We start from the raw sequence: 26,559 nt of genomic DNA on the forward strand, positions 1-26,559 counted from the left end.
GTTGGGGGAAATATATGAATCTGTTTTACACTCTAACAAAAAAAAACATCTAAATAGAATGCTGAAGCTATTAAAATTATGTGGAGAACTGTCCAAGACATTATTAAAAACTAGAAAGATGCTGGGGAACAATCATGTTTGTGGAAGAAGTGTGCTTAAACCAAAACCTCAAATGACTGTGATAGGTGATCACCTACATGTTTGGTAAAATCAAAAACACCAGCAGAAATCCCAGGTATGTTCACTAAGGAACATAAGAGCATTTACACATCCATCCTGCAAACAAGCTCAAGAGATTGGGACAAAAAGTTAAGTAGCCTGAATAAAATCATTGATCAGTGAGACTAAACGAAGAAAGCCTTAAGTTTGTCAAGGAGAATAAAAATTGCACTCAGGAGGAGCTGATCATCATGTGGTCTGATGAGTCCAGAACTTCCCCTGATCTAGAGTGTAAGAAGAGGAGGGATGCACCCATCATGCATAGTGCAAGACAATAATGTTCACAAATGGATTGGTCAGCAGAGTCCAGAATTTAACCCCATCTACAATCTTTGACACATGTTGGAGAAAAACAGTTTGACTCTTCCATAATCTCTATAAGAGCTTGGCGAAAAATTAAGGCAGTTCTGAGAAAACCATAAATATGAGAAACTTATTAAAATAGCACAATAGCGAATAGCAAATTCCGTGAACAGAGCCATAGGCGATCCAATAACATGTTGGGGTGTGTGACCTTTTTTGGATGGCAAAACTTTTCCAAAAACATATTATTTCAGTTATACTGAAATAAAACTTCCAGTATAACTTCCTAACAATCATCTCAAACAAATGGCAAAACACAGACCTAATTTTACACACAAAGCCCAGCTACTGACTACTGCATCTTAGTTTCCTTAGTTACCAAAAATGACTTTGGTATTTTTCCAAGGCCAGCCAATGGTTTGAACAATGCAGGACAATTGGTGTGAAAATAAACCGAATCACGGCATCTATGATGTGTCATCCCATTGTCGTTCTGTAGCATGCAGCCTCAGGGACTGTCACTTTCTTCGCCTGTGGTTGTGGCATTATTTGCAAACAAAGCAGGCAGAGCACATTGTCCAATATCTGGCAGACTCATCCATCCAACTACCTAAACACAGGCTCTACCCCGGTGCCTTAAGGTGCTCGTACAGGTGAGCAATTTATCTTTCTCTACATGGACCCAAAAGCAGACCATATCACAGAAATCAATAGCAGAGACTTTAAAAATTAATCAGAGGTAAGTTTAAGGAGTTTATGCATGCAAATGATTATAAATATAGAAAACTAATATGTAATCTTATAACCGGTAGGCTGGAACAAGGAAAAGATGAAATAATATCACAATGAAGATTTTTATGCATTGGTTAATGCAACAGTGATCGTTCTGAAGCTTTGAAATAGACAAATAACAAAAAACACTTTTGTTTCATGAATTTTCGTGCCTCTGCTGACTCTGCATGGTGCATTGAGCCTAAAATACTTGCAAGAACCATCAAAGCCTCTGTCGATGCATCGTAGCTTACTCTCCACCTCCTCTGTCTGTCTTTCTTTCTGTCTGTCAGTCTGTCTGATCTCTTTTGCTGCCAAAGTACCGTGATGAATGTGTGCTGAGTTACCTTTGATGTCATTTTATTTTCTGACGATGACACCTGAAATTATTTTATTCTGCTCCAAGTCAAAATAAAATGAAAGAAGTTTTCCTTCTTATGCTTTTTGGTTGCAGTGCTACTGGGTTCAGTAGTGCGGGTAATTTTGACACCTTTTCACAGATTCTTGGGTGCAGCAATACTAGATTTTACACAAATATTGTGTTTCTAGACTCAAGATATATCAGGATAATGAAACAAAACCAGAAAAGATTCAAGTGTGAAGTCTATGAAGACTACTTATTTAGTTATTTATTTACATTTTTTACTTTTTTTACTTTAAATTCAGAAGAAAACCAGACATAAAACATAAAACAACACAGAGAATCAGGAAAGCAAAGGAATTTTGAGTTGTAGATTTTTTAAAAAGATATTTTTGGATAAATGCTCAAGTCTTCCAACCAGAAAGCCCTTAGTCTGCCGTGCAAGCTGTGTCTTGTGTCCTGGTGGCACTCTGGCTAAGACACATTGCCTGAATTCACGTTATCAGTTCAGCATGATCTTCCCAGATATTTATAACGGGGGGACTTCTAATCAAGACCTCTTTGCATCTCTGTTAAACACATTGTGGCATTTATTTATTTATTTATTTTCCTCCAAATATCATTATTATTACTAGTTCCTAGAAAAAAAAACACAATTGTGAACTCATTTGGCTACTGGAATTGTCTTTTACTTTATTAAAATACAGCAGTAATAATACCTGCAACCCTAAAAGGATATGTATGTTTAGATAATAAGTATATGTAGTAATAATAAATAAATAAATAAATAAATAAATAAATAAATAAATAAATAAATAAATAAATGCTTCATGGGGTAAAGAAATTATCCCTAGAACTCAAACAAAATTGAAATAACTAAAATAATTTGAAAATAATTTTTACTAATAACCTATAATTACAAATAATTAAAGGTTATAGTAAAATTATTCTACTGCTGCTATGACTGTTGCCACTACTTCTACTAATAATAATAACTGCTATATTATTATAACTTTATGAATAAAAACACACAACTTTCCTTAATAGCCTTTGATAAAAATTCATTCAGAAATCCAGAGTAAATTGTAGTTTTCTATTGTGTAAACAAATCGGAGGACTTCAAATGCACAATTGTATCATAGTGAACTAGAGAATAACTCCATCATAGGTATAAATTCAGTTCTATTAAAGGTACAAAGTAATGCCCAGAGTTTGTTGTTTCCTAGAAAAATTCTTCTCGCAGAAGATGTTCCAAAACCATCCAGCCACACATTAGCGGCACAGAATGAGTGTGGGAAATTGGTATGACAAGATGTCATGTTTAACTCTAAAGAAATAGACACACACACACACACCCACACGCACACGCACACACACACACACACACACACACGCACACACACGCACACACACACAGCATTCCTGCCTCCTGCCAGCTGAGAGTGTTTCCCCACTGTCCCATCACCTCATTAAATATTTTGACTAACTCCAGGGTTTCTGCTCCTTCCCAAACACTTCCCTTACCTGCCACAGAGATGTCGATAAGCCCCAGAAAGTGCATCAGTTTGAGGGAGCTGCAGACCACCAGGAGGATGCCCACAGTCTGCAGCCCCTCCACCTCCCACTTGTCTCGGAAGAACAGATGCATCCTTTCCTCCTTTGCTCTCCCTATGTTCCTGTTCACACAAATCTTACTCTTGCCTTGCGGGGGGAGAAGACCACCTTCGGACACCCCCCCCCCCTCAACAAATAGTTTCCAAAAAGGAATGTGCTGTCCTTGTTTCTCAGTCCTCCTCTACGTGCCGTGTCCAGCCATCCTAACTCCGCACGGATCCCCACCCTCTTTATTTTTCACTGAAAATTGATTATTATTCTCCTCGTTTCTTCTTCCAGAGCGGAAAGAAAAAGCCGGTGGGGATGCGGACTCCCTCCTCCGCCTCCAGCAGCCTGTCAGAGGTTGTTTAGCTTCCAGGTGAAGTTTGGACCATTCACTGTGTGGGTCCTGACAGGTTGGTGGCAATTGTTTTCAGATTCTCTGATTTTCCAGATTCTGACTCTGAAACTCTCTCTACTCTGTGCCTCGGCTCCGTCGCTCCGCTACTCTCTGTGTCCCTCCCGAGCTTAATTGGGTCAGTGATGGGGATGAGTGAAAGAGGAAGGAGGAAAAGGATGATAAATTTAAGAAGAGGAAACGGGGGGTGAGTACTACTTGCAGTTGAAGAGGTGAAACAAGGTGGTGTGAGGCTGGAAACACGGGAGAAAACAAAAGAATAACGAGGCAGCGAATTAAGGAAAGAGACAAGAAGAAACATTTGGACAGGAGAGACGAGATGCAACAGTCAGAGCTGAACACAACAGCAGTCATGAGAAAAGCAGAAAAAAAAAGATAATGGTGATTTTTGAATAAGAAAAAGATTATCAAAGAGGACGAGAGTAAAACAGTGATGACAGAAATCCAAAGCATCTGACGCAGTAGCTACTGTGGGCAAACTCGCAGATGTGACAATATCCCCTGAGTGTAAAATCGACACATGTGCACACACACAGACACACAGCCTGGAGATGAAAGCTGGGCAACATGTAGTGCATACGCAATGCTGCACAGAGCTGAACCTTTCAGACAGGAAAGAAGATGCTGCTTTCACATCTGGGTCGCTGACATTATCAGTCTTCAAAAAAATTGAAAAGAAAAACTATAAACTGGTTTTAGACAAGCAAAACTATAATGATATGTCTGATTTGCATAGAGAAACAATGGCCCGGATTTTATTTACCATAAAAGAAAGATTATGCGGTTGTGTGGGCGAAAATGCTTTGTTGATGTCTGATGTCAACCGAGAATGACCTGGTTGGTTAGATATGACAGATGGGTGATTGAGTGGTTCAAATTACCTCTAATTACAAGGAAGTTGTGTAGAACACAATCTCTGGCTACAGCACAGAGATTGCAATCTATGTAATGTCTTTAGTTGATCTGGACAGGAGCTGCAGATCGCACACAGTCAACAAATTTGAATAACAGTTTGAAAGTACTAAACTTTCCATTCAGTACTAAATATTTGACTTTATGATACCAGGAATGCTGTAAGGTACTAACTAACCTTTAAACTTCAACTAGCAAACCTTTGTTACAAAAAAAAAAATCTAAGAGAAGCTAAACAAACGTTTTCTTCGATTGAGATCCTTTGCTTTGTGACGGCCACCACCAAACTCTGAGTTTGTCCTCTTTAAGATTCTTTGGAGGTAATTTAATAGCATGCTTAAAGTCATCCTCCATTTCAAAGATCAACTAGTGCCTGAGCTTTAACTTCCTGGCTGATGTCTTGAGACGTCGGTTCAATATTTCCACGCAATGTTCTTTCTTCATGTTACCATCTATTTTGAGAAATACATTCACATGTTTGTGTCCAATTAACTCAAATGTTTGAGTTAAAACATTTGTGTAAATACCTGATTTCAACTGAATTTCAAGCCAACCTCATTAATCTGCTTTAAATAAAATGGAGACACACAGAACTAACAAAATATCTGCGATTGGAAATACAGATGGTTGGGAAAGTTGGGTAAATAAGCGAATCTCCATCCAGCTCCCCATATGACAGCTGTCACTTTCACTGCTAATCCAGCATAAGGTCTGTGCAGTCTGTTGCCAGTTGACTGAAAGCACTGCTCCAATTTACTTGGAAACTGAGAGACTGTGTGATATAATTAGCAGGCCAGTGGTGAGCTTACCAGAAAACCTTCTCAGATGTCCATCCTCACCAACCCCGACTCACCCACGATGCTCTCACCACCTCCAACGGTTCTGTTAGGGCAGCTCGATTCCAAATGCAAAAGTCACTGAGCTTATTTTAGCCCAAACTGTTTACGGCTCATCTGCTTGAGAAAGTGATGGCTTAAAGAATCCCCAAGAGAAGCTCTGTACCAAAAATAATGTTGGACATTCACTTGCCTGAATTTTAATCGACAGTAGATGTTGACACATGAACACACACACACACACACACCCCACACACACACACACACACACGCACACGCACACACTCAAGCTCTCTCTGAGGCGGTAATAAAATGTTAGGTTAATCAGTCTTAGTTGATTAGTCTCCGCGAGGAGTAGTTTGCCCGAAGCCAGGCACATCTCCTAATTGAAATGCCTCCATATTTAGTCGTCTACCTGGGCAATTATTTCTCTCAAAACTGATTAAAACGTCTAAGAGACTGGGGGAAAACGTGCATGTGTGGGAAAGCATCAAGCAAATGAGACACAAGAGGTCATTGACAAATGGTGCTCAAAATTGGCTAGTGTGTTTTCAATTAGACAAATGAAATAAGGGATCCATTTGCATGGACCATTAGCATTTGAAGATATTTTTAATATGGTGATGTGAGACAGAAAAAAAAACAGACAGATCGTAACAAGGCCAAGTCCTTGCAGCATGAATTAGAGATGAATGCAAATGAACAGAGGGTAAAGTAAAAGAAAAAAAAAGTTTTTCTCTTTGGAGGATCTCAGATCATCCTGCATGCACGAACGTAATCGAAAGTGAAGTTTATATTAACATTCTTTTTTGTGGGGCAACGTCTTAAATCAACTACGATGTGACCTGATAAAAATCTGACTGTTGATAATAAATCAGAAGTCATTCTCAAATAATTGCTAGAGACTTAAAATTTAAAAAATGGTAAACCTTTCCCTTTTTTTTATTAAGATATTTAAATCTCCCTTGTTTATCTTAAACATCTTTTAGTTTTGGATTAACAATGCAAGTGTTTAGTTTCCGACAGATTTCTTCTGCTTTTTTTTTTTTTTTTGTCACACTTAAATGCTTCAGATATTAAGATAACCTTAATATCTGACAAAGATAACCAGAGAAAATACTAAATGAATTTGAAAAACATGATATTGTTCAATACGGTGAGGATGTCAAACTCACTTTAATTTGGAACTGCATCAAGATCATAAATGTCCTCAAAGGTCCGGCTGTGGCAGAACGTATCGATAAACCTACCCATTGACAAACTATTAAAATATGATTTATTAGAAAATGAGTAGTTAATTAATATTTAACAACTTTTCATTTTTACCTAACTTGGCAGTATACAGATAAAAACTGCTTTTATTTGATTTATAAAAGTATATTTAAGCACACAACTGTTATCTCGAAGGTCCCATTTATGTGTCCCACTGAAGTCTACGTCCATGTAAAGACTTATAGCAGTCCAGATTTGGCCGTTGGGCCTCGAGTTAGAAAAGTGAATTAAGTGAAAACATGCAGAGTGTCCCCTTAAGCACAAGCTCACTAACCAAATAAATAAATTCATTCAGGTGTTCCAGCAACAATATTAAAGCTAAGTGGAAGCATGCAGATTCACACTAAAGTAAAACATTTAAAATAAAAAATAAGTATAGGAATAAGAGAATGTACAGGGTAAATTTACAACATAAGATAAACAAAACTGTATAGCTATTCAAAATAGTATACTCAAATCAAAAGAAATGTAATTTAAATCCAATTTAAAAAAGAAAAATAAACAAAATTCATACTAATTTCAGAGCAAATAAAGCAGCCAACCTGAACTTGATCTGTAATAGACTTGTTGGCACTGATAATCTGACGTTTCCTCAATTCATTCTTTGTAATTACCCTTTCATACCTGTAGAGGTCAGTGTTAAGCCAACTATTTAATGTGCAATTCTGTGTTCAAGAGGACTTTTGGCTCCACCCCACAACCTCTCCTCTCCGTCCTGTTATGTTTCATTTACATTCAGCACCAGTCGGAACCAGACTAGCCGTGCGATGACAGTAAAAGAACCTGAGCCATTAACAATTTTCAGCACCTTTGCACACACAGAGCTCTTCAGAAAGAATAGACACATACTTCTGTGTTGTATTTTTACAGCATGAGATGAAAAATAAAAAAATAAATCAGACCAAATAATAAAAGTTGTGTTTTGAGTCACTTTTGTACTCGATTCAACAGTTCCTGTCCTTTTACTGTTGTGTCATGTGTTTCTGAGCAGTGAAGTACTCGGTCTAAATTGCATTTGCATTGTTCACAACAAGCCTCTAAGCCTATTTCCCATCAAAGCATAAACATGCCTCTCTCTACTGTTTGCTGCAAGAAGCCAAATCAAGAAAACATCCTGAATGGATCGATACCACAAAAAGGGAAAAATGAAAACAAATATTTTTTGCAGCTGACAGAGAGGCTCAGCCCTCTTCAGGGATTTCTGCATCTGTTCAGAGATATTAATCCACTAGAGATCTGCATGGGAGGTTCCTGCCACAGCAGCTAATTTACAGAGGAAATCAACAACATTTCTAGCCAAACAACAGTTTACTTTGTCTGAGCAACAGACGAGCCAATGGGAAAGTTATTCCAAATGTTGCTGTGATGCAGCCATGAACGAGGATCAAATTGGCAGCAGAACGGCAGCAACTTGTAGCTTTTCTTTGGAAATGTAAAACAGGATAAATCCATCCCCTCGCTGTTTGACGTAAATGATTAATTCTGGTAAATCCTGCTCCTAGGCTTCTGTGCCCTTGTTAATACTTTATGTAGGTACAAGACTCGAGTCAAGAGCCAGATGAAAAAAAAAAAAGTCAATAAGAGACGGAGAGAAAAAAAGTGTATGAGCAGGAGGTTCAGAGTGAGAGCCAAATAAATTTAACTTTCACCCAGTGTCTTGAAAAGCAGCTGTCGTTGCAACACCACTACATCAGCAAAACAAGTTTTAGACAATTTACGTATTTTAATTCGTCAAACACATTTTAAAATTTAGATTAGGAGGAATAAAAGCTCTCGTCTCACACATTCAAAACAGACGCCACATCAGTTCCACTTTGTAACACAGACTGATTGCTGCAGACACATTTCCTTGGGTTAAGACAATCATACAAACTTAGGAAAAATGTCACTTTGTCCATTTTTCTTGCTTCTAATACATCAAATATGAAACTAAATGTTCACTCAGTGTATAAGTCATTCTAAAATAAATTAATGCAAATTCCTGCAAATTCTAATAAAACACAAACGAACATGTTCAAGACCAAAGCTCTGTTGGTGTGAATGGCAGGGAGAGAAAGACAGAGTGAATTACTCCATTCACAGTATTATCTTTTCACTCACATGATCTGAACCACCAACTTTTGGTCTTCCTCTCTTTCATCCACATAGTAGCTGACATACAAGATGTCTTTTTAACTTGAAGACATGCGCACAGCTACTATCAAATTCAAAGGTGCAGTGCCAGCTGGAACAAAAAAGAAGAACACAAAAGAAGGAGAGAATAAGGTAGAGAGGGGTGAGTTTGGTATTGGATATCCCCTGTGTGATCCTCCTTGTCTCCCAGGCTCTCATCTATAGCTGGCTAACTAACAACGGTGCAGGGATGGAAAAGACCCAGACAAGGACAACAAGGACAGACTCCTTCACATCCATTGCTGATTTAATAAAGTTTACTAAATTATTGATATACTTCAGCTCCAAACCACTGAAAGAGGGATAATACTGTCCACCCTTGTTTTAGCAACACAACAGAAATAAGACTTATTAAACAATTCATTACTGTGAATTAATAGCCTGTCTCTGACATTTCTTTTCCTGTTGAGACTCTAAAGTGAAGGCTATACGATTCTGAGAACCCATAGAGTGTGTGCAGCACCGCAGCTCCATCTCAATTTGCTGCGAGCACAAACACACTCCATTCTCCATTAGCTCGCCTATCAACTGAAGGGCAATTACAGGGAGGGCAGATGGACATAAAGGTGTGTGCATGAAATCAGACAAAAATGGGTCCTCTGGTGACCAGCAAAACATTTTAACAGCACTTATTCTTCTGCATTATACCAATACCACTCTATCACTGCCTAACATCTTCAATAGCTGCTTTCACGTTTGGACATAAACCATGTAGCTTCTGCACTTAACGATACCTACATCTTTCTAACCCTAACATTAAGCTTTGTCTTCCAGACATCGAGTAAAGATCCTTTCAGCCTGCTCCATTTTGTCATCTGATTCTTTGAGGCATAGCGCTGGAGCGCCTTGAAAATATATATTCCCATCTCTTTGAACTTTATTTATTTATTTTTTTACATTGTAAATAATAACTCCCATTTATGTTATTGGAATTTATTGTAATCAACCCAAATGTAGTGCACAAATATGATGCAGTTCAGCATGTCAAAAATATTTAGGACCGACTTTTGCTGCAGTTGTGTGGAAAAAAAAGAAATAGCTGAGCCAAAGAGTGAAGCTCTCAATTTATTAGTCTGTTTAGATTCCAACCTCTGTCTATGGTTATGAGATATGAATCATAACAAGGGTCAAATATTTTCTCCATAGGGTGACTGAGCTTAACTTTAGATCACCCTGACATCCATGGAGCTGCTGCTGCTGCTTTGCACATAAACAAGGCAGTACTTAATCAATATGTCTTCTTCGGAAGGTTTTCCTGGTCTTTTCCACTGGGAGGAGACCTAGGAAAAGACAGAATGTTTTTGGAGGGGCTAAATATTCATTTTAGCTTAGAAATGCTTTGGAATCGAGAGCAGCAGCTGGTGGAGAAGGATGTGTGAGTTTCTAACCTCGGCCTTTTACCTCGACAACCTGATTTCAAATAAGAAAAGACAATGGACCGATGACTGTTATTGTAGCTGTGGCTCTTGTCCAGCTGCTAAGTCATTAAAACGGATATGACACATAAGAGTATCAAAAGTGATGAAGGAGCCCTCAAGTCCTCAGTCTTGTCGCAGGCATTAACTACTTCACAAAGCCCAGTGCCAAGTTCATTTCCTTCAAGATGAAAGACAAGAAAAAACGCTGTTGTGGACATGGAAACATGCCAAACCTTTCACACAAGATTTGACAAAATAGACGAAAAGAAACAATACACAAACAGTAGATTTGAGGTGATTTGTTCTTAGTAACCACTGGGAGATAGATAAAGGTATCTATGCCTACCAGACTCCGAAAGAGTTATACGTAATCATTGTTTTTGTACTGCAAGGTACATTAAAGTTCCGTAAAGGTATGGAAAAAGAAGCGAAGGAAGGAAGTAGTTTCATCAGGCATTATGCCACTCAGTACTGCACAGACCAACCCATTCAATATCCACCTCATAAACTAAATAGCACATCCCTGTCAATACCCATTTCTTTAAAATCTGTCTGTAACTCGTAAAACTTTGAGACTAAAGTGCTTTTCATAAACACTCGAAAGGAGATGTTCACTTTACTTTCTTTTTTCCGCAAAATTAGATGCTGTTTATTTATTGCAGGGTCAGCAACACAGCTCATTAAATTAATGAGCCTGAAATGTTTTTTTTTGTTTGTTTTTTTTCCCTCACTTTCCTTGCTCTGACTCACCGGAAAATGACACAGAATGGGTCTTAAAAAGAAAAAAAAAATATGGCAAAAACATGCAATTTCTTTTTGCTTCTTTCAACTTTTCATTGTTTAGTTCACAAAAAAAATTACATAAACATATTAATTAAAACCAACATGCATTATCTAAATAAAGAAGCAGCCACTATATTGACTAATGCAAATATGTGGAAGTAACAGATTAATTTACTAGTCAATAAATGAAAACATTACAGCAAAAACTCAACATAAGGTGCTTTCAGTCTGAACAAAGAAATGATTACGGAGCCATGCTTAAAGTGGATAGCACACACTGAAAGGTTGTCTCCAAATCCTTTAGTGATTCTGAGGAGTCTGAACGCTACAGTCATTCTGCCATCTGGACTAAGATCCTCCATTAAAAAATTTCATTAGCCTAAGTACTCACCCAGGAGTTGGCACACACAGATATACTCTCATTAAGGCAGCAATTTTCATAAAATATTATCAAAATATGTTAAACACTGAAATGCTCTCAAGAATGGAAGTATAATGTAAATTGAGCTCCATGTGTTTGCGTATATCTGTGTTTGATTACCTCTGCATACAAGTACTCATAGAGTGCAGAGGCATGGATATTAGGTATCCAAGTTTGTTTTTTTTTTTGTTTTTTTTAAGATGACAGAGCTGCTGGCACACCTTGACTGCTGGAGTCAGTCCAAAGGGTGCATCAGGGATGAAAAGTGGCTTCAGGATGATCTGCTAGGAAAAAAGTCAATCTTTGCTGTTTTTATCTTAGCATACTGCAAGCCTGTCTCTCAAATTATTATCCATAGTTGGAGTACAGCGCATTAGTGCTAATGGTCATTAAAAGAGAAATCTTAGGATCCAGACAGCATATTGCTGACAGGGTAGGAGAACAGACAGGATCAAGATTGCCCATCTGCCCTATTGTCACAGTGAAAACAGTGATAAGAAGATGTGAACAATGTTGAGCAGATTGAAGGCAAGGAGGGCAAAACTTGGGTCATTTTTGATAAGACAGGCGTAGCAAAGAAAAGAAAATCAGAAATGTGTATATCAATCTACAGCTGATTAGTTTTATGGTACAGAAATTACAAAGAGCAAAAGAACAAAACCAGATTTAAATCAAATCTACATGAGCCAAATTCAAAGTTTTATGGAACAACTTTAATCAACATGCTGTTAATGTGGACATGAAAAATAAGACAGAAAAAATAAATGAATATATAAAATAAAAGTCTCTCAAGAGCATAAAGAAGTCCCTTTTAGATTGAAGTCCCTTTTAGACTCAAAACTTCAGTAAACTTGTTACTGTTACCGTTTCCTTCTGTAAAATCTATTTGCATGCAGTAATGAGCCTGGATTTAAAAAAAATACATGGCTCTCAAAATATAGACCTATACATATGATCTAAACCCCACCAGCCTCAATTGGGTTAAGCAGCACAGAAATGATTCAAAACATACCAGCAAGTCCACTTCTGAATGGCTTGAAAAACGACTTTAGAAATATCCAAAGTTTGATTGTAATTTTGTCATGAAAAAGGATAAAAACCATTCAGTGTTGAATTAAAACAATTCTGCTGAATAGAACAAAACCCACAGAGGTGATCAGGACTTACTGCCCAGTTGACTAAGAAAACCTTTTCACCTTTTTATAAGCAGTATTTTGTTTTGTTTTTCTCGCAAGTTTTCTTTGTTTTATATCTGCAGAAATTGGAAACATGTAAATTGACACCAAGAAAATAGAGTTGTAATCTGTTAGAGGGAAATTATTTTCCGATTTACTGTCAATGTCTATCACTTTGCATCTGGTACTGAATTAGCCCACTGATGGATGATGAGAACATAATATGCTATTCTATTAGAATAGAATATTATTCCATTTTCTAGAATATAGACTAATTCTATATTCTACATAAAATTATTCTATGTAGCATATATATAATAATATATTCAGAGGGAAGCACTGTTGCAATAGAATAGAATACATCTACTCAGTTTTCACAAACATTGGATTGAAGGTAAAACATGCCAATTTATGATGTCAAGAAAGTTTTTTCATAGAAAACCTAATGAACAAAATGAGGTTACTTAACATGCATTATGTCAATCTAAACCACAAAACATGTTGATCTATAATCTGCAGCAGAGCCATATTTCCTTTCTTTCTGCATCCCCATATAAACCTTGTGAGCTAATGTGAGCTCTAAAAGTAACGCTGGCACTCCCTCAGTGAAACTAGTGTCTCTTCAGAGCACTCAGACCCACTCCTTCCATTGTGTTATCGATTGAAAGGTAAAAGCACACACCCAAGGGGCAGAGAAAGTCCACACACACAGCTAAAGTTACACGGTTGTGTGTGTGTGTGTTTGGGAAGGAGAGGGAGGGATAGAGTGTTGCACAGCCCACCGGTAACAGGAACCCTTAGGCGGCACTGCTGCCAACTGAGGACCGGAGGAAAAGGGCAGCACACATAAAACTAACCTTTCACGCATTCAGTTGTGCGTTGATGTAACTTTAATAATATTTGACATAATTATTAAAAAAAAAAAAAAAAGATTTTTACCTTCCCCACCAACAGGCTCGAACATCCCAAATTGTTCCAGGACTTTGATGAAGAGACCCATTACCACCAGCACAGCGATCATCTCCAAGCCATCCAAGCTCAGCATCCTGGGGGACCGCCGTATGTCATCGCCCAGAACCGTACCACTAAGCCAAGTCGGGCTGCCCTGATCCTTGCCAGCAACGCAGCCACGCCCAATCTGAACACTTTGTCCAAGTTTAGGAAAGTTGTCCTCGACTCTCCTCCGTAGCTTTTGTATCAACTTCAATCCAGTTGCAAGTTTTCAGATGCAAAAGGGGTGAATAAGTTGTGAAAACTTCAAATTAATACTCCAGACGACTTGGCTTGAACCGGTTGATATTCCCCTGCTATCTCACAAAATCTGTCCTCAGTCAACCTCCTTTATTCGCCATTGGTTGCCATTAATGCTGAAGCTACAAGCAAGCAACACAGACATCCAAAGTGTCAAAACACCTGGGCTCCAGTTTTTACTTTTTTTTCTCTTCTGTCTTGTCTTGTCTTGTGTTTTTTTTTATTTTCTTCTAGGCCCTCCTCGAGTGATGGAATCTGGGGCTATGCTGCCTGCCTGTTAGTCCTTTTGGCAGTGGTTGTCAGGAAGTGAATGTTGTGAGGGGAAAAGAGAGTGAGTGAGAGAGAGCCGGCAGATAAAAAGAGGGGAGAGAGGATGAGTTGGAGATGGCATAGAAAATGAGAGGGAGGGAGGAAAAACTATCTGCGGCAGAGAGTGGGCAAGAATCATGCACACGCACAAACAGTGACACAGAGATTGTTGGTGGGGGGGGGGATGCTAAGAAATGTCTTCTCTTTCCAGTAACATTTGATTGATTTGCACAGTGAGGTTACCTTGGAAACGGAAAGTGAGTGTGGAATATATTGGCAAGACAATATGCAATAATGTTCATCCAAATTCAAATATCACCTAGCAAGCATCTTTTGACTGTGTCGCGACTGTGGCATCCGTTCTGCAGCGGGCAAATGCCTACAGGTTGATATCATGTTCCATTAACTTTTAAACGTCTTCCTGTGAAAGTTCTGTATGAAACAAATTGTGAGTTTTTTTTTTTTTTTTACAATGTAATGTTCAATTTAAGAACATTAAATTGTTCAATTTAAGAAACCAACACCAAAGACTAAAGCAAACAGAGCATAAATCTTTATGCGTCACTCCCAGACTGCGTCATTCCCAGACTGTGAAATCTGTTTGTAAATGTGTAATTAACTGACGTTGACCTAACACTGTGAAGACAGCTGGTGGTGCTCAAGAGAACATTTAACGCAAAACGAGGAAGAAACACTAGGAAGAAACTTAATGTGTAACAAACCCCCGTGTGAAAGCATAGGCCTTACACATTTTGAGAAATCTCAGCAAGGTGGGTGGAGACACGGAGGGGTGTGGCCAAGTGTGGACTGGAGGGGAAAAGTGGGGTTGTGGTCAGGAAGCACTGTTGCATACTTATAAACTTTCTTGCTATATTAGGTGACATTCCAGACACAAAACAATTCCACAGAAGCATAAAAACAAACCCTAAATAATCTATTTAGGCAGTTTATTGGCAATATATATATAATTTAGGGGTTCTATTTAGCTGCTGTAACTTCTACTAAAGCACTAAAAATGTAAGAGTGTATTAGCTTATATAGTAAATTATCTGTTCAAAGCAGCATGTTTACAAGTTCAGTGAACTCTGCTTGACAACTCTAAATGTAATGAAACAGTTTCTTTAACCAAGGAACTTAAATTGAGCACTGCTCATTCTAAAGTGATAAAGTATTGTTTTGTTTTTTTTCTTTTGGGAGAACAGCTGCTGCAAACAGAGTCTTTAGGAAAAACTTTGACTCGTTTATGGGAGAAAAAATCCATTATTTCCACATGACGTTCACTGTTAGGATGCAATTCTCTCTGTGGGATATGAATACTGATCAATTACAGGAACCTCTATACAAACTGAAGACTCATTCGTTGATCTGAAACCAGAAAACTTATGTGGAATTAAGCCCAACTCCAGCTGGAATGCACCCCAGTGGGGATCCTACTCCAGTTTCTTCAACATCTGTCTAAGATAGTGGGGAAGATGCAGAGAGCAGCAATGGGTTAAAGCAGCACTGTAAGATGAAACTTTAAGACGCTGAGCAGCAAGTTCTAATTTTGTTCTAATCATTACTGAAATGACAGCGTAAGTGCATCTGAAAAGGCAAATTTTGGAGATAGACAACCTCAAAAGAAAGCCTGAAACAAACTGTTTCTTGTTTTCATAATTTAAAATGTTTTATGGACAAACGGAGCCATAAAGCCAAGCTTTTTGCCAAAGATTATGCTATGCTTATTTCTGAAAAATGCCTTAGTCTTAACCAAAATATTGCTTTCCAGGTTAAAAACAACCCAGGTTAAAGGGAGACAACGCAGTTCATGCTAAGATGAAGACAATTCCTGCTGGTGGCGATGGCAGTCAGACCGTTTAGGGGAAGCAAAGGTTTTCCAAAGGAAATTTGCGTTTCCATCACCTCTTAGCTAAGGATTACCAACTTTAAATTAAGATCATATTAATAAAAGAAATAAATATAATCTACTTGTTGCTGGAAGCTTGACTTTAGAATTTTTAACACATCACCTTTTAGAGATCATTTGTATGACCTGAATGATTTTGCAGCTCCTCCGGAGTTAAACGAAACTAATGGACTATTTGCAATAAGGTAACTGCTGCATGGACGGGATTTTTTTAGGGGTATCGTTGTAGTAAAAAGGGGGTGGAATGGAAATGTGAGACACAATGGACAAACAGCATGCACAACTCATTCAGGTTTAGAGAAATAAGTTATGCGATTATTTAAAGTACCACTGTCAGTCAGTCAGCCAGTCAGCTTGTAACTTGGACAAATAAATATGAATAGGAATCCATGCAGGCTGTAGCCATCAACCACCATCTGATGTTTTTTGCTAACATGGCTTCAAGTGAGGGTATCATCATGTGCAGCACAAATAACAGAATGAGACAAATATGTGTTCCCTTTGAGTCCCACTGTCTCAATGTGTTTCGCTTTCAATGTTTTTTGACAGAAATTGTGGAAGAAAGTAGTAACTTTGCTAACAGGCTGCGTATCAATTCAGATCCATAGAGGATTTTCTTTCTTGACATTTCTATCGCTTATTTAAGACATGGTGATTCAAGACTGTGCCTCATTATAGCATCGCAATGTCTAATAAACAGAAGAGGACCGTGTGGGTCACCCTAATGTCTACCGAAAGTTGCACAAATGTAAACACAAGTCAGACAAGGTGACAGAAAAACTACTTCTGTGTGAAATCAATATCCTCATATACAGCGCAAAGGCAACAAGGCACTAAGAAGTTTATCTCTTCGCTCTATGACAGTAATGTATAAAGGCTGTGCTAACGCAGAAACAATAAATGTACACGCAGTGATACCGAAGCACACACTCACAACAGAGACGGAGACAGCAGAATGTGAAATCTGAGCCTAACCTGTTGGTTAGAAATGATTTTCCTGCCTATTTAGGTACTGAAGATTTTTCATTCGATTGGAGAGATGCAAAGGTGGAATGAAAACGAGGAAAAGGGCACACTGTTGCCAAAGAAATGAAAAAAAGTCAGAGAGAACATGAAAGAACAAAGGAAGGACATGTTCCAAGAGTTGCTAAGGTCAGATTCCTCTGTTTTCAGGGGAAAAAGACATCTATTCTTTATTAGCCACCAGCATCTGTCCCCTCCTGGAGGCTTTTTCACCTCATTCAGGCTGTCACCACGGAAAATTGGATCTGCAGATGTGTCCTCTACTGCTACACACATCACACTTTCTCCTCCACCTTTCAGCAAAACTGCAAGAAGGAGATATATTTTCAGAAGTCTGACAAGTGATTACAAGGAGGAGGTGCTGCTTTGTGTTGCCTGATTGGAGGAGTGGAAGCTGTCGCTGTGTTTACATATGTAGAACACTGATGCAGCGCTGCAACTACTTGCAGTTCTTGTTAAGAGGTGCATCAGCTTTGATTTACCAATCTACCTCCATCCTTTACAGAAACATCAGTGGTGTGCAAAGAAACTAAAGCAGCCCTTTGTTATACAGGCAGCATAAAAAGATTTGGAAGAAAATTTAACAAAAAGGACTCTAAAAAAATATACACTCTTGGCTCTTTCAATAGACAAACGTGTCTAATTACAAGTTTATTCACTATAAAGACAAAAAGACAAAAAAGCTATTTGAAAACAGCTAAAATTTCTGTGTGCATCACATTCCTGCAATGCTTTAAAGTTTCTTTAAAGAGATGCAAGTGAAAGTCCTGGAAGGATTCTAGTTTTCACTAGTTCACTAGTTGAGTGAAGAATTAAGTTATTTAACGCAGTCCCTCACGCACCTGTTGTTGATCACAGAATGTCACCTGAAGTTAAAACGAATCCAAAAATACACAAATACCACATTTGGATATTGAAACTACAGAAGGATATTCCATCATTCAATCTAAATAAACACTGTTGTATAGAGTTTGGAGGTATTTTCTCAAACTCCATATACACACATATATGCATACACTGTCTTGCCAAAACAAAAATAACAAAAATAAATTGCCACATGCATGCAGGTATGAGCTTCCTGTTGGATAGTTATTGCATGGACAATTGTCTTCTAGCTTGCACAAGTTTTTTTTTTTAACCATGGCTGATGCAATGAGCTTCTCATTTCCTAAAGAAAAGAGAAAAAGACTTTCTGTGGTTGTGGGAAAGATGGTGGTCTGTTTAAGAAAGGTCAAATCATTGGAATCAAGCAGAAAGAAAAACTTCTAAGGAGATTGCAGAAACTACTGAAATTGGGATGAGAACTGTGCAGTGCATCATTAAAAAACTAGAAGGATAGTGGGGAGCCATCGTCTTTGAGGAAGAAATGTGGTCAGAAAAAAATCCTTTAAGACTCTTGATCGGTGACTACTTAAATGTTTGGTGAAATCTAAAGAAAAATAGCAATAAAACTCAGGGCTATACAGTGAAAGTCAGACCTACATGAGTTCATCTCGGGTTAAAAGAGTTTTTCTGTCATCGATTTTTATTGTTAAAAGCATAGCTAGCATGAAATTAAGTAAATCAGAAAATGTTGATAATAAATAATTTACTACACGATGAAACTTTCCCATCAGAGCCTTACCATATCTGCAACATACACAGGCAAATTGCATTCACACATATACGTGAAGTTGCTGAGGAAGGAGCATTTACAAAAACTGAGCTCAAGAATAAGGTCATTGGCATGATTTTCTTGTCACCAAAATGCTCTTCTAGCATTCAAAATGCAGAAAACGGTCTAAAACTCTTTAAAAGCACCACATCTGTTACTTTTCGAAGACACCCTTTAAAACGTGGAGTGTTCAATTTTAAGAACGAAATCTGTACACTTCCTTTCCTTTCCAGGCTCCTTATTGATTTTTCCAAATTTATTCTGCTGCTAAATATACTTCGAGATGCTCTGAGATGTGATCTCTCAGGGTAAACAGATCAACTGATAAGAGCTGAACTGCGGAGGTTGTTGTTCACATTTGTGCTGGTGGGTTTAAGGGTTTTGTGGTGCTACGGCAAATGGCTGTATTGATGTACGTGTCAGTGCTTACATGTACTGTTAGTCCGTGTCAAGCTTAAGGCCTCGGGGGAATGTTTTGAATCAGTAGGTTGGCAAATGGGAAGATTATGTTAGGTTGGTGGATTTTAACTTGAAACAGTAATTAAGAATTTAATACAGAAGTGTGAAAAACAAGCACGCCATGTAAAATAAATCGATATCCTCACCACTAAAGGTTAAAATTAAACAGATGATGTGTTAATGTTGAGTCTTGCTCCATTAGAGCCTTAAATGTAAACCCTCGTTCCCCCAGATTATTCTAACTTAATGCCATCAGTGCTCATTTTTGGCTGGCCATCACTGAAAACAAGAATGGAGTCTGAAAAACAAAGAACTGCTGTGATCAAAAAGGTACATTTTAATTTTTTTCTGCCTTCACACAGCTTAATAAAAAGTTCCCCATCCATCTACAGTAATAATATTCTCTTTTGCCAAAGGCGACGTCTTGCTGTGATCACTCTCACACAACATCAATAAAACATATTACGACACGACTGAAGAGGTGATTCAAATGAAACTAAAGGTTACTGAGGTGGACAAGGACATCTAGTGGGCATGATCTGTGAAGCAGATCAAAATACCACAGTGAGGAGCAGGGTTATAACTGAGAAGAAGTAATGCTTAAGATTTATCGATATATTTATATTTATCGATATTCTTCAGTCTTGGCATCAACCGATTAAAAAAAAGCTTTTAACAGTTACAATTTTCTTTCCGCCCTGCTTAGTGTCTTGTGTGAAACACAGAGCTGTGCAAAAGTATTTACACCCTCTGACTTTTTTCCTGTTTTGTCGCATCACAACCACAAACATCGAAGTACTTTATCTGAATTATATGTGATGGATTAGCCCCACACAAAGCAGAGGAATACTGAAGAAAAAAGTCACACAGCTTCAAAAATCATTCCCAAATGAAAAACTGAAATGCTTCCAGTATTATACGCCGAAACAAAATACAGTACAACAATTTGCCTACAGAATCCAGTCTCAATATAAATGCAGCCATTTTCAAAGACTTACGAGAGAACATTAATAAATAAGCACTATGAAGACAGATCAGTGAGAACATTGTGGAGAGATTTAAAACGGGTCGATTATTAACAATGTCTCAACTTTTGCACATCTGTTTTCTATCATCAGAAAACAGAAAGAGTGTGGCACAACTGCTAAATTACCGATACATCGCCAGGCATTCATCTCCTAGCAACAAGAGCATCAACTGGAGAAGTCACCTGGAGGCCCAGGATGAATCTGGAGAAGGTGCAGAGATCACAGGTCAAAGAAATTGTCAACAGGACAATTTGTGCACTCCGTGAATCTGTCCTTCATGAAAGAGTTGGAAGAGGAAAGGTATTGCTAACAGAAAGATAAAAAAGAAAAAAGTCTTGTTTGTCACAAGCTTAGCAGGAGGCACAGCAAACAAGTGAAAGGCATGCCTCTGGTTAGATGGGGGTCAAAGTTAAACGGTTTAGCTATTGTGCAAAATACTTTATGAGGCAGAAAATTAACTCAGAAATCACACCAACCCGGCAACAAAGCATGGTGGCAGCAGCATTGTACTATGGAAGTGTTATTCCTTTAGCAGGGACAAGGGAACTTTTCAGTCCTGGAGAGATAATAAGGAAGGTCAACTACAGGACAATCAAGGACAGAAACCTGTTGGAGGCGGCAAAAGATTTAGGATGAGGGCAAAAGTTCAACTTCCAGCAGCTTAAACAACCCTAAGCACAAACTTGAACATTAATGTTCACAAACACTGTCCATCCAGTGTGACAACTATAATTGTTTCTACTTCTAAAGTATTGACTCAAGTAGGCCGATAAATAGATGCAGATGAGATTTATCCAATTTATTTATAATTTACTAATTGTGGGTCTTTTACATAAGATCACAATAAGACACATTGCAGCCTGTCATTGTAATGTATGAAAATGTTAATAATTGAGGCATTTAAGTGTTTTTGAAAGGACTGTAAATAGGTTACTCCAGAGATCTGAAATACAAGTTCCATAAAGATTTTTAAAAATTACTACAACATATTTCACAACGTGGGAATTTTTAAAATCTGCAGGTTGCACCTCTGGACATCTAATTTGTTCCATTTAACCCTTCAATTTACGATAAAAGATTCTTCTCACCTTTCTCCATGAACAGCCAGAAAGACAGTGGAAAAATTGGCATAACAATAAGGGCCTCCACTGCCCTCCTCAGGGCTGCAAAGAAAAGACAGCGGCGGAAAAGCTCTCATCTAAAAATGATCGCTGGGCATCAACGTGACTTTCAGTTGTTTGACATGTTGGTTCAGGTAATCAGCAGTGATGTCGTCTTTCGCCTCCTGTTGGCATCATGACGTACTCTGCATATGGATTTTTTTCTTTCCATGTATTATGCTACACCCAAACAAACACAATGCATTCATGCATGGACTCCTCTGACGAGGCACACTTTGTTTTTCATTCGCAACGTTACAGAAGAAGTAGGTGAAAAAGCAACCAATCAGCCGGCCAATATGCAGCCTTTCATTCATGTCTTGTGTATCCAACAGCAGCGTGTCTGGCACGTTGTTGTGTTAGTTATGGCTCATGGCAGCACACAAAGCATCAGGATACACAGCGGGCTGGTGCAAGCAGCACAACATGTAAACACTGAGCTCTGCAACAGGAACTGGAAACACAGCTACTAAAAATGTTGGGAGGAAGCTAGAAAAACTCACCCGGGCGTGTACTCAGGGTTGGAAATGAACAATGTTTTATTTATTTCATGAATCAAATGCAGAATGAGTGAACTTTGAATCTTACAGTGCCAGAGAGCAGGTGCTGGATGGATAGGCGCCTACTGGGTGAGAAGAAAGAGAATGGGAAAGAAGGTGATGGGGGTGGAGGGAGTAAGACAGAGTAGGAGGTGGTAGGAGAGAAAAGAGAATTACAAAACAATAAAGAAGTGACTTGGACAGATAAAAAAAAAGGTGAGACTGCCTTGGGTTGTGGGAAGAATGTCATAACAGAACTCTAAATAAAAAATACACACAGTAGTCAAATGACCCTCATGCAGCTTTAATCAACCTCCAGTAGAGGTCAGTGTAGGTTAAAGCATGTATACACACACACTTACTGTTATCGTACTCGCAGACACACAGACATACAGAGAGGCACATTCGAGGTTTATTTGAGAATTCCTTCAAATATGATTTACACATTAACTAAGGTGATAAAAGAATGCAGCAGTTTTGAAAAAGATCTGTAGCTCTGTCACTTCACCAGAAAATGTAGAAAAGCAGTGTGTTGAAGAGACAATAGTCGGGGCTCTATGAGTTTATTGATTTTAAATAATTAGTGTTTAAGAGTTAAAGCAGAATGCTTATCCTAATTTATAATGAAGACAAAATACAGGCTCCCAATTACTCCATGAAGAACCCCTTCAGTCTCCTCACACCAATCAATGCCACACTCCTACTCCATGCAGCAGCATCCAATTGAATGGCCCAGTGAAGAACAGGGCAATGACAACATGGACGTTGGACATGACGTGGTGCTGAATCAGCAGCAAATCAAAAAGCATAAAGTGATCCAACCTGTAGCAGAGGACAAATCAACCTATGCTACACATGCTGCAAAGACACAGAGGGAAGCACAGCTCTGATAAATATGCATTAGAAGGAAAAAGAATTTCAACCATTCGCAGAACTCATTTCTCACGCTGAAGAAGTTGTGCACATCAGAAAGAAAGATTTCATCAATAACAGCGGAGGGAGTGGATGAGGAAAGCAAACGAGAGGACAAGATTTGGTCAATTGGTGTATTGTGATTAAATCTGTCAGTTGTCACCAAAGAGAGCAAGAAAAACTGAAATCACCAGAGGCAGGCTGATTGCATCGCCATGGACACAACATACAGAATCAATCCTCAAGCCATGGAGGCACATGACGACAAACTCCTAACATGTTTTCATGCTATAGAGACAACATGAACTTCTACTGAATGTCATGGTTAACATATTGATCCATGTATGTAGTCAAGTTTCAGCACTGCCATGCACTGAGAACATGACAAACTCCATTATTATGGCTGTGCAGGCTTTGCTGCTCATTAGTATTCTGCAGAGATACAAACAAACCATGCACACACTGTGGGGTTATCTTTTAAAGGAGTTCTCGCCCAAATAATAAATATTAAAATCCTCTTCAGAGCTAGCCCCCTGTTGTAAAAGAAAGATAAAGATTTTTTTGTTTATTTAGAATATTTTACTTTTTTCAACCTTATCTGAACAAATATGAATTCTCATTGTCACTTTTCTAGTTTTCTTATTGTATGGATAGCTTTATGTTGCTTGCTATCAGCAAGTTAAAAATACCTAATTTTTAACCTAATTTGTAGGTGCAGTGGCTCTTTCTTCATGCCCTTAAAGGAATCAGATAAAGAGAGTAAATGTGCAGTGTATTATTACTTAATGGAATTAGAAGATGCTCAACTGATGCCAACTTAAAAAAAAAAAAACAAAACAGAAAAACTGTAGAAAACCTATTCTGGGTGCAAACTGCAGATGTATTTTGGCTGCTCATTCAGGGTGCTGCAACAGAGAATTAGACCAGTGAGAGCTGCTTGTTTCCCTCTGTCACTATTTTGTACTTTTGAACTTTTGGTTTTTGCTCATACCTCACCTTTGGTTTGTTTAATAAACTGGCGAAAGAAAAAAACTTGACCCCAAGATGACATCAACACCTAGCAATAAGGCTGAATATCAGACAACAAAGTTTCTCCCCTGTATCCTTTTGGGTTTTGAATCATTTTGGAGGTTTTTTTTTTCTCATCTTTATTTCTGTAAAGGCAGTTGTGTTACATTTGAGTGTACAAAACGTGCTCTATGCAAAACTCTGGTTGATTGATTCGTCTTTAGTATTCAGTTGAAAAATCATTGTGAACATTTGAGACAATATCAATATGCAAAATAAAGCTGAGTACTCTAAAAGCTCATGAAGGCGTGGACTCAATTTTCTGATGCAGATCACATTTAATAGTAAAAAGGGAATGAGAAGAAGAAAGGGAAACATCACAGGACTTTGACTATGATTCATTTTACAGGTTAGTCGCTTCTACAACTGTGGCATCCAGACTTTTGTGGATATTAATTTATTTATGTGAGTGAGGTTCTTATTAGATCTTATTAGATTGAAACACCATCTACACATAAAGTGCTACAGTACGAGATCCTCCAGAAAAATAATTTTTAAAAAAGCTTTTAAAAGCAGACCTCCACTAAAGAGCCTCAAAAAAATGGCAGGAGAGCAAATGTTTCCTGTGATTCCTGAAAATCTACTGCTGACAGGACACAGACGGACGCTCACACCTGAAAAAAACTGCTTTTAAGTGTCATGTACACTCTCTTTTTTTTTTTTTTTTCACCCCCTCACAAAAGCCAGGCAGTAACACAGGTCATGACGCGTTACACGGAGTGTAGAGGGCCTTACAGCTATAAATAACCCTGAGAGGAATCAGATTTGGAGAACCGGAGGTGGGAACTGATGAGATCACACATACCCATACGAGAGTGTGCTTGTGTGTGTGTGTGCGTGTGTGTGCGCGAGTGTACTGGCACATGAAGGCACACAAAAGGCTTGGATCTGTGGAAATGGAGATGGAATCAAACTGACATCATGCAGACTGGCAGACAGACAAGCAGACAAAACAGTGGGACAGCAGGAGAAAAGAGAGCAGGAACAGGCTGAGCGCAGCAGCACGACTGAGAGGAGGGTGTGAAGCAACACCGAGGTGCCTGCCTGGAAAAGGAAGCGGGGAGGAGCAGACGGTGAGACGGGGAGAAGGAGGACAGTAACAAGCGTGGCGTTTAAATAAATGAGAATGAAATGAGTATAAAATAAAGCAAAGATGCAATGATTTACTTTTTTGTTGTTGTTGTCAGGAATAAAAATGTAAAGTTTTGATGCACATCAAATATTTGTTTGCCCAGGCAGGCTTTCCAGGGGATTGTAGAACAAAAATGTGAGATTAACAGATTATTCATGTGGATATAGTTTATGGTATGATTTAAATGTGTTTGTCTGTCAGCAAGGACATTAAAATCACAAAGGACAAATAAGCTGCGAGAAATGACTCATGTTGAACTTGTAAAACAGCGTCACTATTATTTCCTGTCGTCTTTGTGCCAAAACATTTACAGTCACATTTAATGAATTAGAATATAAGCTCCAAAGAGGCTTATTTGTCAGATTAAAACTTGCTTTTAAAATTAACAACCTCTAAGTGGGTATTAAACATATTTTTTCATTAGACCATCTGCATTAGCAATATTTTTTATTGGTCTGATAGGATATTTTAATCTTAAATGCAATGTTTTCATTAACTGTAAGAAAGAAATCACCATTATCATCAGCTTTAAAACATCAGCCTGTGTGGAATTCATCTATATGTCTTTTACTTATGAGCTGAGGTATTGGAATATATGAACCCTTCATTAATATTCTAGATTATTGAATGTATCTGTACATTCCTACTGTCTTTCAGTTTATTAGGTAAACATGCTGCATAATTAGACAGCTTTTGCATGATCTATTCATGCCTAAAGGATTTCTCTTAAAGCAGAGGTTTTTCAGTTGGATAACTCATGGTAAGTCTTTATAGATGAATACTCAGATGCTGTTCTACGGACAAAACAGATTTGAACTTCTTGAAGGTTTAAATACATAGGAAAGTAACACACCCTGCAAAAAGAAAAGAAACTTTTCAACTTCTGGGAGAAGTTTAATGCAGAGTTAGTGCTCTGTGAGACACTCAAAAGTTGTAATTTCGTTTTATAGCCCTACTAAATGTTAAATTCAACATCTGAAAATGGAACGAGGATGTTACAACTGCACCCTAAATTGACAGGCCAGGCAGAGGAAGCAGCGATCAGAAAAGCAGCAGAACATCACCACCATTAAATGTGTCTCAAAGCAGGTTGGGTAAAATCTGAGAGTGGGGGTCAAGTTTAATTGGCTGGGCTCAGCCCCTAAAGACAGCTATTAGGACAATTGGATATTATTTGTAGAAAAGTATTTGAAAATGATCCAAACTCAAACATGAACAAAAGTTAAACTTGCAGCATCATGGTAACATGACTGACAAACTATAGAAACTCTTCGACCAACACCCATCATCTACCTCAAAGCAGCAGATATGAAGATTATTCTTTGTACCTTTACAAATTAAAGTTCCCTGTTCCTTTCATCTGTTATTTTGTCTATACGGAAACGGTTAAATCAAATTTCTTGAAATTCAGTTTTATCTGATCGGGTATGTTTGCCTTTTTCTATCCCGTTTCACTGACTGCAG

The 26,559-nt window shown here is 38.2% G+C and overlaps 1 protein-coding gene across 2 annotated transcripts in view; it reads right to left on the reverse strand.

The window, feature by feature from the left end:
• Positions 1-26,559, reverse strand: part of LOC106904221 (A-type potassium channel modulatory protein KCNIP2) — a 50,246-nt gene that overhangs the window by 8,422 nt on the left and 15,265 nt on the right. Inside the window, exon 1 of one of the 2 annotated variants that reach the window (XM_014968437.2) lies at positions 13,594-13,872. The exons of the other annotated variant lie outside the window; for it this stretch is intronic. Coding sequence (XP_014823923.1) covers positions 13,594-13,699 — 106 coding nt within the window. The 5' untranslated portion in view covers positions 13,700-13,872. Of the gene's footprint in view, positions 1-13,593; positions 13,873-26,559 lie in introns of those variants that run through there. 2 annotated transcript variants of the gene reach the window in all.

Source organism: Poecilia mexicana, unplaced genomic scaffold, assembly GCF_051168715.1.
Source record: "Poecilia mexicana isolate PSO_F unplaced genomic scaffold, ASM5116871v1 scaffold_15, whole genome shotgun sequence".
In the NCBI taxonomy this organism is placed as follows: Eukaryota; Metazoa; Chordata; class Actinopteri; order Cyprinodontiformes; family Poeciliidae; genus Poecilia; species Poecilia mexicana.